Source organism: Falco biarmicus, chromosome 7 (genome assembly GCF_023638135.1).
Source record: "Falco biarmicus isolate bFalBia1 chromosome 7, bFalBia1.pri, whole genome shotgun sequence".
In the NCBI taxonomy this organism is placed as follows: Eukaryota; Metazoa; Chordata; class Aves; order Falconiformes; family Falconidae; genus Falco; species Falco biarmicus.
In genome coordinates this window covers 53550937-53567248 of record NC_079294.1, presented here as the reverse complement: position 1 = coordinate 53567248, position 16312 = coordinate 53550937, and the positions used below count along the sequence as shown (strand labels likewise).

General features: G+C 39.3%; 1 protein-coding gene across 1 annotated transcript in view; it reads left to right on the top strand.

The window, feature by feature from the left end:
- Positions 1-400: 400 nt before the first annotated feature.
- TJP1 (tight junction protein 1) overlaps positions 401-16312 on the top strand; it is a 198811-nt gene continuing 182899 nt past the window's right edge. Inside the window, exons 1-2 of the mRNA XM_056346041.1 lie at positions 401-758; positions 3644-3794. Coding sequence (XP_056202016.1) covers positions 416-758; positions 3644-3794 — 494 coding nt within the window. The 5' untranslated portion in view covers positions 401-415. The remainder of the gene's footprint in view (positions 759-3643; positions 3795-16312) is intronic.

Below are 16312 nucleotides of genomic sequence, written 5' to 3'. Positions count from 1 at the left end.
GTGTACACAAGACACTTCATGCCATCCTGTACCGGCTTGTACAGATTATTTCAGTTGGATCAGCTGTTGTCTTGAATGAATTATTTTTTGCGAAGGGATACCTTTGACGATCAGTTACAGAATTAAAAAGTAACAGTAACGAAGCAATTCTCAGTCTCATCATTACGGTTCAGAAGCTGTTAACAGTTGTAAAGGGCTAATTAGTGGAATGTAATCCTCTTAGGAGGCTGCAGGCATTGAGCTAGATTTTTTTATGATTTGTATGTAGGCCTTCTTTATTCCATTGGAATTACAATAATTACAGACAGCAGTATGTATTTGCACTCTGTCCATCCACATTATGTTTACTCTGCTTACTGAATACTGCACAATAAATGCAGAAGTAGAATTTTCTATTTTCTATTTAAATATCAAAATGTTTGGAAGAACAGCCAAGTCTTGGTTTTATAACTGTGCAAAATCTACCAAAAGAGAAAATGAAAACAGGAATAAGTGGCTTTCTGAAATCCCAAGCAATCAGAGAGAGAAAATACTGGAAGAGCTGGATGTGAACAAAGTGCTGTCATATTTGGTTTACAAAAGAGTCTTTTCCTTGGAGGAATACAAAGACATTTGGTCTCAGGAGAGCTGCAAGAAGAGGACGGAGTATTTTTTACATAAACTCTCTTTAAAAGGCCCAAGTGCTTTCTGTGCTTTTTGTTCCGTTTTGGAGGAGGTCTGTCCTAACTTGCTGACATGCTTTCTCCTTGGCTACGAAGGTAAGGTCACTGCTCTGAAATGCTTAAGTGTATATTGGTAATGTCTTGGAATCCTTTGACACTAATAGTTATTTGCTATAATTAGTGTTTACTTTCTCTCTTGCACTAAACAAGAGGGACTATTTGCTGTCTTTCTGGTTCTTTCTTATAAAAGATAAAAGAATGGGAAAATTTATTAAACAATTGTATGTTGCCGTTATACCTTGAACATTTAAACTGGTAGCAAAATACTGTATCTTATCATTGCTGCTAGTAATGAATGAGAGTCTGATCGGGAAAAGGATTCCTCCTAAGTACTACTGATAACAGCGCAGAAATGTAACACTGCTCTTTCACTTTCCTTCCCATTTTGGGGATATTTAAAAATAGATTGCGAAGCTCTGTAGGCATAGTGCCCAGTAAGTGATCCCTCTCACGTTTGTTTTGTAAGTGACACTATTTACTATGCCTCTCTGTAAACAGCTGCATGAAAAAGATTGCATGGCTTAATATCAACAATAGAACTGAAGGCAATCAAAATGTTATTTAGACACCGGGCACTGTTCATACCTACTTGAGAAACAACGTTTGACTAGATATTAGTAAAGAGAATATGAAAAAGAATGTGCGGCGTGTTTACAATTATTTGTGACCTATTTTTATTTTTTGTGTCTGTTACATTCCAAGTTTGAGTCTTCCAAGTCAGCTGGAGTGTTCTCAGCAATGACTGCAGGGTTGCGCTCAAAAGATTATACACAGAATGTCCTTTTAGATTTTAATTGACATAGTCATGTCTTTCACCAATCCGTTCAGTAACAGATTTAAAGACCTTAGTATTTACAGCTATTTATAAATGAAACCCACTGAGTCTGATTACTGTATGATTTTTAGTAAGTTAAATAAGAAAAATTAAAATCTAAACCCATTTTGACCTTTAAAATAGCTGTAGTCTGGGTCCTCTCTTGAAAACCTGATTATTTTTAAAATTGACAGTTAGAGACCCAATTACTCAGGAAGGCAACAGATATTTTACGATCATCTACTTACGAACAGACGCCCATTTTGTGTATCTGTTCAGGTTCGATTTACAGTACAGTTTTATGGCGATCACAAGAAAATCAAAGCAGGTTCACAAATGTTGTGGACTTTAATACATGTAGAATGTACTTCGTGGACAACCACAATACCAAAAGGTTACTTTGAGCCTCTTTATGCTATCATTTTTTTAAAAAAGCATACAAATAAAAATATGATACGTTATAAAGCCAGGTCTTCCGGGTTATACATTTTGGAAGGAAGTTTTGGCTTCCTCTGAATTAACTGCAGAGACAGCGCAGGGAGATTTTTATTCTATACCGCTTCAACATTTGATGCGGGGGCCGTCACAGAGCAGATTTAAATCTTGTGGTGGGCGCAAGGTTTGGGGCACAGCACTGTTACAAAGGGTGATGGCCTCGGCAGTTGGGTGCAAGTCAAGGACTCTGTCTCCCTGACAACATCATCGCAGATACAGAGAGAAAAAGAGAAAGCCAATGCTGCACATTTCCAAAAGAGTAACGGATACTGTTGGAACAGCGTCCCCAATCCATTCTGTCTGTCTGTGCCTTGTGTCGGCAGAAAAACGCCTCGGGCTGCCTTAGCTCAGCCACTATTACACTCTCTCCTCCTTCCCCTCCCCCAGCAGCATACATCAAATGTGCAAAGCTAGTTTTAGAATCTGTTATTGCTAATAATAATCCACTGGATAGCGGGCAAAGAAAAACACATGCTAGATATTCACATCAATTCATGCACATAATCTGTTTAAATTCACGCACGCGTATGTTGCAGATTCAATTAAATGGATTACACATTATGAGTTTTTATGCATTGTGGATTTTTATAGATTGCCTTTGATAAGCCCTGCTACAAGGTACACAGAAAGGTATGAAGGAAAAGAGCACTGTTTATTATTTCAATTAAAATGATTTTCTTTTCCACCCCATAAAAGCCAATTGATAGGACAAAGGAATCAAAATGGAAGGAACACTGTCTAGATGCATGATGAGTAGTTGCTGTGCCAGTGCTACGTGGCTTCCCCACGCGGCTGCGGAGCCGCTGGGTGCCCTGCCGCCCGCTGTACTTGTTAACAAGACTCTTTATGGCAGGCTGGCTGAGCACGCAGGACAGAATCAATCCCGTTATTGATCCGCTGGGTGTGCAGCAGGGGACAGTTTCTGCTTTCTGGACCCGCCCGCGCTGGCAGATACGGGCACTTTGATGTGTTCCCATTGTCTTCATGCCCCCCAGAAAGCAGCACCGGCCAGGTGCGGGAAGCGTGGCGTGCTTCCAAAGGTCACTCTGTCTCTGGACGAATGTAGTTCACGGCAAAAACCTTAAACTGTGCTAGTGACATGTGGCCAGTGAATGTGCTGTTGCTTCTGCACAGTTGATTTAATGCCAATTTGAACTCTTTTTGCCTCATTATTTCCAAGAATTACACCCACAGCAATTTAAGGGGTGTTATAGCAGTGTTTATTCTTCAAGACACTAGTGACTTGATTCTTCTACTCTTCTAAAATTCTCATCCTAGTACAAAGCAAAGCTCCTTGTGACTCCGCGTGGCTTTTACTTGCCCGTATGACACAGCAGGAAATAATTCTTTGTTGGCCAGGCAGGAGTTTATATGGAGTAAGTATTTCAGGTTTATTTCCAAAATCCCTATAAATTGTCTGACCTGTACCTCTCAAACCCATCGGAAATAAAAACATGGAAACAACTTTCTTTATACAACGTCAAAAGAAATCCTGTTTATCTAAACCAGCTGCTTACCCAAATGCAACATCACAGGCAGAATTACATCAAATTGTACATGTTATTTTGAATTATGTGCCAGCTGTTAGAGAAATGTCTTTGTTGTTATCCAGACCGTACGCATAGACGTGTCCCAGCGTTATCAGAGCAAACAAAACTGAGGGCTGTATCAGAGATGGAGCCGCACGAAACCTGTCAGATGAGTGACCAAGAAGGAAGCCCTTCTGCTGAGGAGCAACTCAATCAATCATTCAACAAATACAGGTTAAAATTATCAGTGTCATGATGTCTTTAATGATTTCCTGTCACTTAGTTTCCATGTATGGGAAGTACACCACTGATGCTTGCAAGAAATTTTCCATTTCATTTGCACCCGATTTTACTTGGCACTTGCAAGCTATGATTCTGTTTTGTGTAACGAACATCTTTTGATGCTGATGAACGCTGGGGGTTGCCTCTGGTCTTTATTACGGGTATTCAGTAGTGATGTAATGTGTTGATGCCACTGCTAGTTTTCAGTGCTCAAGGACCAAGTACATACGTAGGAGTACATTTTACCCATAAACTCCCTGGGAACGTGAGAGACAACCTATGGTAATATCACAGTTCCTCTAATTTTTGTTTATATTAAGAGGAACAGAAACTGAGGAAGACCTGTGTAAGAGCAGCACGTAACTGGAGACGTACTGGGATTTAGGTCCCTGCTTCAGAGATTTCAACCCAAAAGGAGAACACAAACAAAACTTTGGAAGTCCTAAAATGCTGAATTTTATGTAGCTAGTATTCAGTTCAGGCATTTGCCGTTGTGTGTATGGAATCATGCTTTGCTTAATTCAGTAAGGAATCTCATTGAGAATGGACTAGAGCTCTCAGTAGCTCGTTAGTTGCTAAGAAATAGTGTAGGTAATTTACAGATATTCAGCTAAGACAGAAACTTATATCTGAGAAAAAATGCCTGAAAAGTAGTGAAAAGCTGTACTGCTGTTTCGATGTGTCAGTAGCATATAAATAGTAAATTATGAAGCCTTAACGCCTTTGCATGGCTAGGTTAGTTTTGTTAAGTTTCAGCTAGGGACTGGATTACAGTAGCTTGTAGAAGTGTAGTAAAACTTAATGACTGTGAAGTGATTGAAAAAATTGTGGTCGTAAGAGCTTAAGTTCATCTTGAGTAGCAGTGAAACGTAAATGGTAACAGAATAGGCAGGCAGATGATACAATACAGTATAGGCCCAAATGGTACAGTACGGGCTGATCCATGGCCACAGATAACGACATCCCAGTCAGAACTCTTTTCTCCATATACACTCACAAGAGTTCCAGGAGACTTGCAGTCACTCTAAATCTGCGTATGTGTTGTTTGGCTTTAAACAGATTAATCCTGTAGCACCGGTCCTGTAACATCACAAGACAATTCACTTACAAAACCAAACCAATTAAGAAGAACCACATTAAGAAAGCAGCAGGCAAATACGAGGGCTTTCCTGAAGCCAGTCTATGCTGGAAATACCTGATAGCTCTAAAAAAAATCAACCAGATATCACAGAGCAGGACAGTATCAGTAGCTGTGGGATCAGGTAGTCTCACTGTAAGACTGTTACATACATTCCACCTGGTAAGAAAGCATATGATGTATCAGTCTTGCAAATACCCCGTAAGAGGAAAAAAAGCTGCTGGGGCTACACTCTCCCTGCAGTGTGTCAGTGTTCAGTGTGGAAGCCGATGTAGCCCCAGAAGTCACACAGAAAGAAGGGAACAGTCACCTCTGCTGGAAACAGTGAGCTCAATGAGAAGACAAACGCATGTGCAACAGCACACAATTTACTTCAACACCAGTGTCCTGGAAAAAACCACACCCTGACAGCAGGTTAAAAAAGCACCAGTCTTCCCACACCACTGTTGTACGCTGACACTCATCTCCTCCGTCCAAGAGAAAAATATAATCAGTAACTGGGTTATGCTAGTTTCCCCGTAAGCGCCACACTTGGGTCAAACGCCAGAAAGACAATCTTACACAATCAGCCTGGTATTTGTGGAGGAGAGAGTCTGAAGTGCTTGTAAAATCCATGAAAATGACACCCCCACTTCTGAAGAAACAATATAGCGGGAAGCAAAGCCAACGTGCCACCCCCTGTATCCTGCAGAGGTTCACACAGTACAAACCACAGCTGCAGGGCAACCAGAGACAGAAAGTACCGTCCATAAATACAACAGAGCACGATGACAGGGTGCAGAAAGACAACTAGAAATACAGAGATGTAGTTAGAAAAGAAGAGGCAAGCATGAAGAGAAAATGGGAAACAGCTTCACTGCCCTTCTTCCAGTATTTGTAAATATTCTCAAGCATTTGTAGAGTATTTTTCCCAGTGACAGAAAAATGTCAGTCACACAGACATTGTGAGGACAAGAACCTTTTGTCTCTGAAATAAATGACAAAATTCCAGATGATGTTAGTGGGACTGTCATGGTGAGCTAGAATACTTTGATGATACAGATAATAATAGATGTTACACAATTATATAGCAATTGTAAGGCTATGGTTTTTTGTATTTGTGTTTATGTAAGTTATCATAGTCTCGTCCCCGCAGAATAGACGGACACATACTTTACATGTCTGAGAAGAGCAGAATCACCTCAGTTCTAAATACGAAGATGATCCAGTTAGTTAAGAGTCAACCAACTATAGCCGTTGCGTAGTTCAGTCAGTAAAGCACCTTGGGCAAAAAGAAAACAAAGTTAAAAGGTGTGTGGGCTCACACTCAATTTTTCATTCCAAGGTGAGAGCCCTGATAAGGATACCCTGCTCTAATTTCACAGTTTCCCCGCTTGAGACAGCTCCAGCATTTTTGATGAATACAGTAAAAATGTGATCTGTAACACAGGTGAAACTGAGTAAGTTCAAGATTTGCATATTGTGATTTGGTCTAGGACTTCACAGAGCAAGCAGCTTGTTGACAAACACCCGCACAAAGATGCCAGACAGAAGTACCATATCGTGTATCTTCTGCAAATCAGTGTTAAGGATATGGTCTTGGTCTGGTTTTGGATCAGAAAATTTTGTCATTGGCTCTGTTTATCGTCCTCTCTGTACTTTCTTTCCCAGAATACCATCTCCAAAAAGGACAATCTCTATTAGATAAGTGGATAGAATTATAGGTTGGGTCAGTAATTGCCTGAATACGACATTTCTTTTTTTTTTTTTTCTTTGCTTCTTTCTTTTATCTCTGAGGCATCACTGGACATTTCCTGCTGGCCCTGTGAAAATCGTGCAGATGACATAAAAGAAAATAGTTAATTAATTTCCTCAGGCTTTCTTTTTTCTCCTCCAACAACAGGTTTTATTCTCTTCTTGATTGAGAACTACAATGCTGAAGCAGACAACTCTCAGCAGCATTAATAGTACATATATGTGTTACTTTCTCATGTATTAAGAAAAGATTGTGTCGCAATGTCTGTCAAATAAATTATCAGAATAAGTAATATCCAAACTGTGAAAATCAGATACTATTTTTACAGTTGTTATAACACAAGCCATTTATTTTCACACTGCAAGCAACAAGAGATTTTTGCACACAGCTTTTCCATTTCCATGTAAATGGATTATGTTTGCGTGTATACATGCTTTATAGTGCATGTAATTAATTTGTATTTGAAGTCTGCTTTATGGATTTCACACTTATGTTTAAAATTTCAGAATGGCTCAGTTCTGGTGTAGAATATACCTTTCTTTGGAAATTCAGATTTGGAAATTTGGAATTCTATTGGAATTGTATTTTACAGCTCTCAGCCAACATTTTCCACTGGGAACAAAATCTTAAGTGTGGCAAAATTTCACTGCTAATTGTAAGTCCTGTGGGAAAGGAGACAGTCACTGCTTTGCTTTAGACAATAAAAAATAAGGTGTATAAATTGTGCAAACAGTATTTAGGAAGAAGTGCAGAGCTAAGCCACAGCACCATATTTTTACAATTCATTTGGATGGCCATATATCGGACACCTCTAAACACTGCTATTAATTCAGGAATTAGAATGTTTATGGCATTTTGGCATGCATTTTGTGTTGCTTCAGAAACTTGGTAAAAGCACAGGGAGCACAATCCAAAAAATTAAATTCAGGCTTAATTCCCAGCACTGTTGGGGACAAAGACCCAATTATCTGACAAGGCACTATAATCTAACAGTCACAAAGGAATTACTTGTATTTTTCTCTAAAATGGCAATCTGATGCTTATAGACGTAAGTTTCTGTTTTACTTCTTACTATTTTGTCATTTAAACATCAGATTATGCTGTATGTTAGGCTGAAAAAGATAACGGGCTGGCTAAGTAACTACGACATATTTTTTTTCTAACAATAAAAACCATGGAGTTACAAAGAGTATTTTCACACTAAGACAGGATGACTGAGAAGATGTTACAGCATCAGGCTTACTGAATGAATGTAGTAAATTGGCCTTGTCTCATTTTTCATACCCTTTGTAAAGTAAGAGTTCAGAACTTCCTTAAACTTTTGCTTTAGGGATAGAACTTACTTTTCTTTGCAATGAATACTCAATGAAATAGTAACTTAAATTAAAAAGTCTCAAAAAAGCAATGTTGGATTTCAAACTGCAAAGCCTTTTTTGAGGACCTTCCGGTCCTCAGTCAAAATCACAGGATTCAAACAGCTGTGTCCGAGAAGCAGCTGGGTGCACAAGCCAGGGATTTAAGTAGCCTTGTTATATTTAGATTTGCAAGGTTATACAGTGAGCTACTAATAGCTATTAAAAATAAGTCCCTTCCTTTGCCATAACAATAAAATCAAGCAGCAGCTCTGCAGCATTCGGCAGTTGATACCCAAACCTTCAGGGGACCAGTCCCTGATAAGTCCTGTTCAACGTGGCCACTAGGTGGGACTACGCCACAGTGCTTGGATTCCTCCGCTACCGCTGGAAATCATTCTGTGAAGGATTATTTAGAATTGTAACTATAGAACATTTAGTAGTGGCGATTTGTTTGCCCAGTTTTCCTGGCCACGATACACACAAAACACACAGAGGCTACATAAGGGATTTAGAAGCATTTCTTGGTTTGATTCACTAATATCACTTAATTAGCCTATGTTCCTTACCAACCAATATGAAGGAAACTATGATGTTTCAAAGCATAGTGGCAAATACTGCCTTTCCTTCATTGCATGTGGTAAAAAAAATACTCTTTTGGAGTCTGTGCTCCCCAGGCAGGAACAAACGGAATCCAAATACAAGCCCGTGAAGAGTACAAGCCCAAATTCGGAGATAATTTTCACACTACAGGAATTCGGGGATAATTCCTTGCTGACTTGGAAATGTTCATACCCACGTTCCATATGCAAACCACGCCACTAAGGGCACCGTAGTGGTAAATCAAGCACATGAAGTCCAAACTGAATAAAACCCGACAGTTGTTTCAACATTCAGGTTTTGTCTGTTTTACTAACTGTTTCTGGTATACTCACTCACTTCCAACAGATTATATACGGTTCTTTTTTTTGCATGCGTCTATGAAACCAAATCATATTTCCACAGGCTTTCTACTCTTTTGCTCCACACTAGACTGTTGCATTGGGTCCTATCTTGTTGGGTCACCAGGCTGCGTACTGTTAAACTTCCTTTGCTCTAAAACACTTTGTCTGTGCCCTGATACGTGCCTTTGGCACAGACTGTTGGCGTCCTACCTCCCACTAGAAGTTAGATTTCTGAAGTTTAGTCTTTCTTACATGTGAGACTCCATGTATTAGGTCACACGATGGGGGATCTATAACATGGGGGGCAAACTGCGTGGCAGGCAAAGGCCGTAAGGCTGGACTGCAGGTAGAAAAAGGCCCTTTCAAGAGGACCTCAGTGAATCAGCATCCTGGCAGAAAGCACACAGTCCTCTGCTGCTGGGACATGCCAAATAAGTCACTCCCTTCCCAAGCAGTGTCAGGCACAGACGAACCAGAAGTCGTAGATTAGGTTGATTAGCCCTAGCTGTGTGCAGGACTCCACTGCAAGAGGCAGAGCATAGTACCGTACTGCCCATGATTCTTAGGCGTGAAGCCTGAGCTAAGGGATCACGTAGCTCTGTAACACCCTCTAGATCCCTGCTGAACACCATCATTGTGCCCCCTCCCAAACCTTCAGCCACAGGGACAATACAGAGACAAGTCATCAGTGGAATTCTGCAGGGGATTGGTTCTTCTCAACCAACTCAAAAATTGATTGGAAAAGGTCTTAGCAGTGATGCAGAAAAGTTTGCTGAGGATACGCATTTGCTCAGTGTAGGAAGTGTGAGAGCTGAATGCATAAAACTGTAGATGGGCCTTAAGACTAAGTGACTGGGTAACAAAATAGCAGAGGAAAATTAGTGTAGATAAATGTGAAATTATGTATGTGGACAAGAGTGTTCTTGGCTTTATAAATAAAGTAACGAGCTCTGAGCTGCCTGTTACCACTCAGAAGTGAAAGTCTGGGACTGTGACAGATAGACAGTTTCATAAAAATACCAATTCAGTGAAGGATAGCAGTCCAAAAATGCAAATGTTGGTGACTTAGGAAAGGAAAAAAGAACAAAACAGGAAATATAATTATGCCAGTCTATAATGCCATGGTTTGCTCACTCCAGGAATACCCTGTGCTGCTCTGGTGCTTGCATCTTCAAAATGTTGTATTAGATCTTTAAAAAGTTCAGAGAAAGGCAACGATGATTGAACGGATGGGATGGAGTGGTTTCCATAGCAAAAATAACTAAGCAGGCTGGAACTCTTTATTCTGGAAAAGAAACGGCTTATGGAAGGGGATAAAAAATGAAAAAAAAAAAGGAGACAGTGAGAATTAAAGGATAGGAAAGGATAGGATATGCAAGTCTTGGAAACAAGGCTGAAGTAGGGTACACTGACCGTGACAGCACCCACTGCTTCTAAAAGGTGTCCAAAGCGTGGCTAGGTCCTGCCTAGCTGTGCTTTGTTCAGCGACACAACGGGATAAGGAAACAGAAAATCACTTCACAGGAAGTTGGATGCCCCTTGTCAAGCTTCCCCCTCTTCCTGATGGGATGAAAAGCCAGGACAGGCTGGCAATGGCAGTAGGGCATTGGCAAGGAAGTCCTCCAGATTAGAAAGTCCTTAGATGTGCCACTGTTCATTCATTTTTTGTTGGTGCATAATTTGTAAGATGAATGAAATCAACCAGCCAACGGAGGCAGGCAGTTCAGAGTAACCAGAGGCTGCATCCAAAGGCAGAAATGAGGGCCACTGTACTTTTAGAACATGTATGGGAATGCACCAGCTAGCGCTTTACAGACACTACACCTTTAACTCCTAGTAAACACCAAATGTCCGTCCTGTATCAGGCAGGATTGTCATGTTTCTGTGACTCATTAACTCTTAATATTTAAACAAATGTGTAGGGAAACTGAAATATACCCATTTCTAATGAGATGCCTTGAACTATGAACAGGAAATATCATCACTGAAATCCAGACAGGATAGCCTTCAAACATCATTACAATTTCTTACCTGTAATCATCTTTACACTACTGATGTAGCAACTCTGGTGTAGAAATCTAAAGCAGCATTCCAGTCAACCCTCAGTTCTGCCAATGCCATGCAGTGTTTTTGAAAAGCAGGCTTGTTCGTACCCTTTATTCTTTACAGATCAATTCTCTCTATTCTAAATGGGAATTAATTCTAAAAGCAGGCTCACAGCCTTAAATGATACTATTCTTCCTTCTCCCTCCCAAACTCCTATGTTTTGGCTGGGGAAAGAAGTTGGGAGGATAGGTGTATACATTTCTGTAAAATGGCAACCAGGAAGGCAAAAGCGGAGCCTGGTGCTCTTGTTTATTCTACCTCATATTTTCCTGCTTCCAAGGATTTAGAGAAGTAGTTAGTCCTCAAAAGAGCTTCTAAGGATGTGCTTGGTATGGAAATACAGAACCCCTTGGTGAATGGTCATGTTTTTCTCCACATCTGAATGGTTCAGAGTGGCATTGAAAACAGAAAACAAATCCCGCCTTCCTGATGAAATTTACGTGGGAAGAAACTGTAAGAGAAAATTCTCATGGATTATGCACCTCCTTATAGTGGGTATTCTGCAAGAGAGGATGATATATTGAGCCAATGCAATCAAGGATCAAGAAAAGCAGGAACAGACATTTCTTGCCAGCAATTACTGAGACAAAACCTTGAGTGGCTTCCTCCAAACATCTGCTACTTGGCATGCCCAAGTCATTGCCAGTATTACTGCAGTGAGAGTGCCATCCCTAATTTTGTGTGTATTTTTAGTGCAACCATGTTTTGTAAACTGGGAGCTAATACAGCAGGTAATATGCATATAGAAAAGGCTTGATTCACATTATGTCTAATCCCAAATGTTTATTGAGGTTCAAGAGGATTAGATTTTGATGAACCAAGGGATTGCACCGGTTTGCTTCTTTAGCACCTGGTATTTTTATGACATGCATCAACAATAACAATTAGTGTTGACATACCTAACAATTGTTACCAGTTAGCTTGTGGCTTTTGGCATCACAGCAGTCATGTCAAGGTCAATTTGTCCGGTAGCATTGGCTTATTTGACAGGAAGCTGCTCATCTCGGTTTGGAACCTGGAACAGAGAAGCCATGGCTATAGTCAGCAGTAGAAAGAAGTGTTAAGGAGAAATAAAAGATGAGAAGAGAAAAGCAAATAAAGGTGTCGGACCAAGTGTCTTTCCCAAGCAATTTTTGAGATTTCCATTTTAGAAATACCATAAAAAGCACTTTCCAGCCTGCTGCTGGAATTTCTTGCAACTGTTGGCACATTAGCAGTTATCAGATACTGCAGTTAATTGTACTGTAAGTATAATAAAGACAAGATTGTTTCTTCAGTAGCCTGCTCAGCTCAGGGTATTAACCTGCATTTTCATCCACATAAATTGTCACTTCTGTAAACTGCTAGCTTTGCAACACCAAATGTAAAATATGACAATTTCGAAGATGTTACAGATAACTAAAAGGCTCGTCTGACTAAAGTAGCAGTTGCTTATGTAAGCTAACTACACTTCTACAGAATTTATTTTTTTTTCCATAAATGATACCAACTGTGGTAACCATTACCATAGCAATGCATTATGCATGCTTCCTGACACAATATCCCATGTCTCAAAATATCCAGACCCCGGTTATCTATTCTCCCTGGATTCTGCTTGCAACAAAGCAAGCAAAAGGATGAAGGTAGCTTTTGGCCTTAAAAAACATGTTTTCTGATCTTTGAATTTCCCTAATTTCTGGCTTCTACAGTTAATTAGTGCAGTCTCAGACTACTTATTTTTGGCTATTCTTGGCTAGGAGTGCCCAAAAGCTTGTTCTTTGTGTCAGAAAGAGCCAGAGTACAGCAGTAATCCAGCTAAATACCATACTCTGGAAGCAGCGATGGGGCTGCTATATGCATAATAAGCCATCTCTTCACCATCCAGAGGGCCTTTTTGTATTGGGTATGCTTCCCGGGTTCACTGCATTGTGATAGTAGCCCAGATACACACAAGGGGATCAGGTCCTCCAGCTGCCTGGCCATCCAGCTGGCCACCCAACGTTCTTAAGACGATTCTTCCCTTCTATAATGGTTTCCTCTTATGAAAGTGCAGGGGTTCTGGTGAAGATTAAAAAAATGAAGTGTGTGTTTTGAGAGGGGATACGTGTGAGAGGAGATGGGACGTAGTAGTGTGCATACCCACCCTTACTGTGTTGATCAGTCACTTGGAATATGCATGTATTCTGGCCATACCTTCATTTACACTTAACCAGTCCTTGAGTAAGAGACCATAACAAAATGACTGCATCTCAGTAAAAACTTCTCACAGAAGCATTCTGTCTTAAGACTTGGCTGTACTTAGAAAGATTACCTCTCTGTAAATTTACATCTTCTTTGCTACAGCTCTACCCCAACAGCACTGAATCATAAAATTGCCATAAAAATATTTCTTCTGGGAGTGCTGCTGGCATACCCTCTGCTTGCACACCAAGGAAAACAATGTTTTAAATGATATGTAGTAGCATCACTTAGACCTTTCTGTCACAGCAGTACTACCATAAAGACACAGTTAGATTGTAAACACTTCTAGGTCGGAATACATGTTTATCAGTCTCACTTGGGAACTCCAGGCACTGAAGTCATACAAATAATGCTAGCAACAATATTACTGAGAAACAGGTACTCAGTTTACGGAAATAAAAAATTAGCATTGCTGTTGCTTTTGATATCATTCACAATATATAGGACATACTGTGTATATGTACACATACATATTTGGAAACTTTCGTGTTGGATATTGCATCAATAATCAAGTGAATCTCAGCACAAAGTTTTTAGAGTTCTTGCAGTGAAAGTATATGTAGGTGTTTACTGTGCAAGCTAATGATTTCTCAAGAGGCAGAGAGCTATATGCACAATGGCTTAAAGCAGCATTCCAATCAATCAAATTACTTCTTTTTCCACATCTTTTAGGACTGAGCTATAAATAAGAACTTGTACTACCCACAAATCTGGAAATACAGCAAAGCATTAAACTTCGACTACTTTTTACACAAATACCTTGACCCTGATGCCCATTCTTCACTACACTGTTAAATCTAAGTGGAATATTGAACACACATACACCAGATTAAAGTACAGGCACTGCAATCTTTAGGATGTTTTACAAAGCCAAAAGAAAACTGACAAATGCAGACACAGGATTATGAATTGATTTTAGAAGGGATCCAATAATTTGTAACCACTGTCCAATCTCAAGATTCATTTAATGATTTTTGAGCAAGCTGTACATTAGTCTACACTGGCGATGCAACGCTTGTACAGAAATGGCCCAAATAAATTTTCATTAATAGCTCAAAGAGATTATTATCTTCTACTTACACATTTTTCTTTATGGTGCATATGTCACCGCCATATACATGATCTTGAATGCTTAGATTCAAGACAGTTTCTTTACACAATAAAGTCTGCCCATACTGTAAGTTTTTATGGTAAATAGGGATGAAGATTTTTACCTCCTGATTAACCTCATTTGTTGACATAAGTAAGGATTTGGGAAAAAAGTCCTAGGGTAATAACATTCAAGTTTTGGTGTTTCATTAAAGAGTTTAGCTTCAAAAGTACTGCTTATATTTTAGAAGTCTTACTTTACTGGCGTAGTAACCATGATGGTTTTATTCATTGGTTTGTCTGCTCATTTATGGACACAGTTATATCTGAGATGAATGGAATCGCCTGCAAGTTAATTTGGCCTGTTATCTTCTAAATTTATAGTTACCATGGAAGAAAAAACAAAAAGCACTTGCCAGTAATATAGAAAGCTCAGTACGAACTGATGATTGGTGGTCTATAGTAGCCACAATATCAGGGTGCAGAAAGAATCCACTGGAAAACTCGCCTCTGTAATGCTGTTCACTGTTCTTTTTACTCTATCCCAGAAAAAAAATTAAAAAATCCATAAGAGCAAAATTAAAATTATTCAGCAATATATATTATTAATCTAATAAGCAAAGATATCTTTCTATGTGAGTTTGAAAAAAGGGACCGCTTGATTCAGACTAGAGAATAGGAAAAGGCAAAAGGTAGGTAATAGAGGATACCAGCTGAATTTTTAGAGAAGTTATATCAAGAATCCCTTTCTACATTTTGTCCTGAGACAAGAAAAGATGGACTTTGAAAGGACAGAGAACAGAACAATTAGTATTATTTTTAACTCTTTTATCAAAATCATAAGTAATCAGTAGAATCATTGCCACCAGACATGACCAAAATCATTAATTTAATGGGATTCAGAACTGCATTTTATTTTTGCACAGGTAACAGACACTTCTATAATCTCACTAACAGTAACTTTAATTTCCCTACCATATTGTAAACTCACATCTAACAGAAGAGTGTTTAGAAGACACATCTCCTAGAAAGAGTTTGCCCTTTCTAAAATACAAAGATAAGGAAGCTGTGGTAACACCCTGTAGGGTGCACCCTATAAAGTCTATGGGGCTGGTGCAGGAAAAGAAGATCTATGTTGCTCTGTGCCACGTGCATTGCTTTACAAGAAGACTAAACCCAAAAAACAAGTAGATAAAAAATGACGGCATATAATTGACCATAGCCTACCCCATATTTGCCAAAATAACCCTGCAGCATTACCTGGAGAATTTCAGAATGCAGTGAATCCTCATCTACTGGTTCTGCCTTCTATCAAGATTTATGTTCCACTGTGCCAACTAGTCCCATGGCTTCAGTAAGACACAATCAATCAGCTATTCCAGGAACAGTTTGGTCCTTTATGTGCACTGGTTGCTCTTGCTCCTTTTCTTCTCAAGGCAACTCTCTCCACTCTGAATACAAGGAGTAACATAAAAATACTGATTGGAAGTTTCAGTTCGTTTCTTAAATTTATAATGTCCCTAGAAACCACTGATGTGATTTTAGACAGAAAATAAAAATACTTTGACTTTTACCACATTATGTTTAAAAATAGTATAAAGGTTTAAATTAGTTATTTAATGTTAAAAATTAAACACTTTTTGCCCTAGCATTACTGAATATTTTTTTTTTTTTTTATGATTTAAATACCACAGAATATCTTAAATATGTTTTCTGATAGATCTGGGGCAGCAAATCCCTTCTGGACATTTATCTCTGAAATTACATTGAGAGGAATAAACAGCTGTCGGGAATATAAATGCTAACTCATCAGAATGCTGACTCAGTGCTGTAGAAATCAAAATATGTTCATACACTGTGGAGATAACATGTCATACACCAACTAG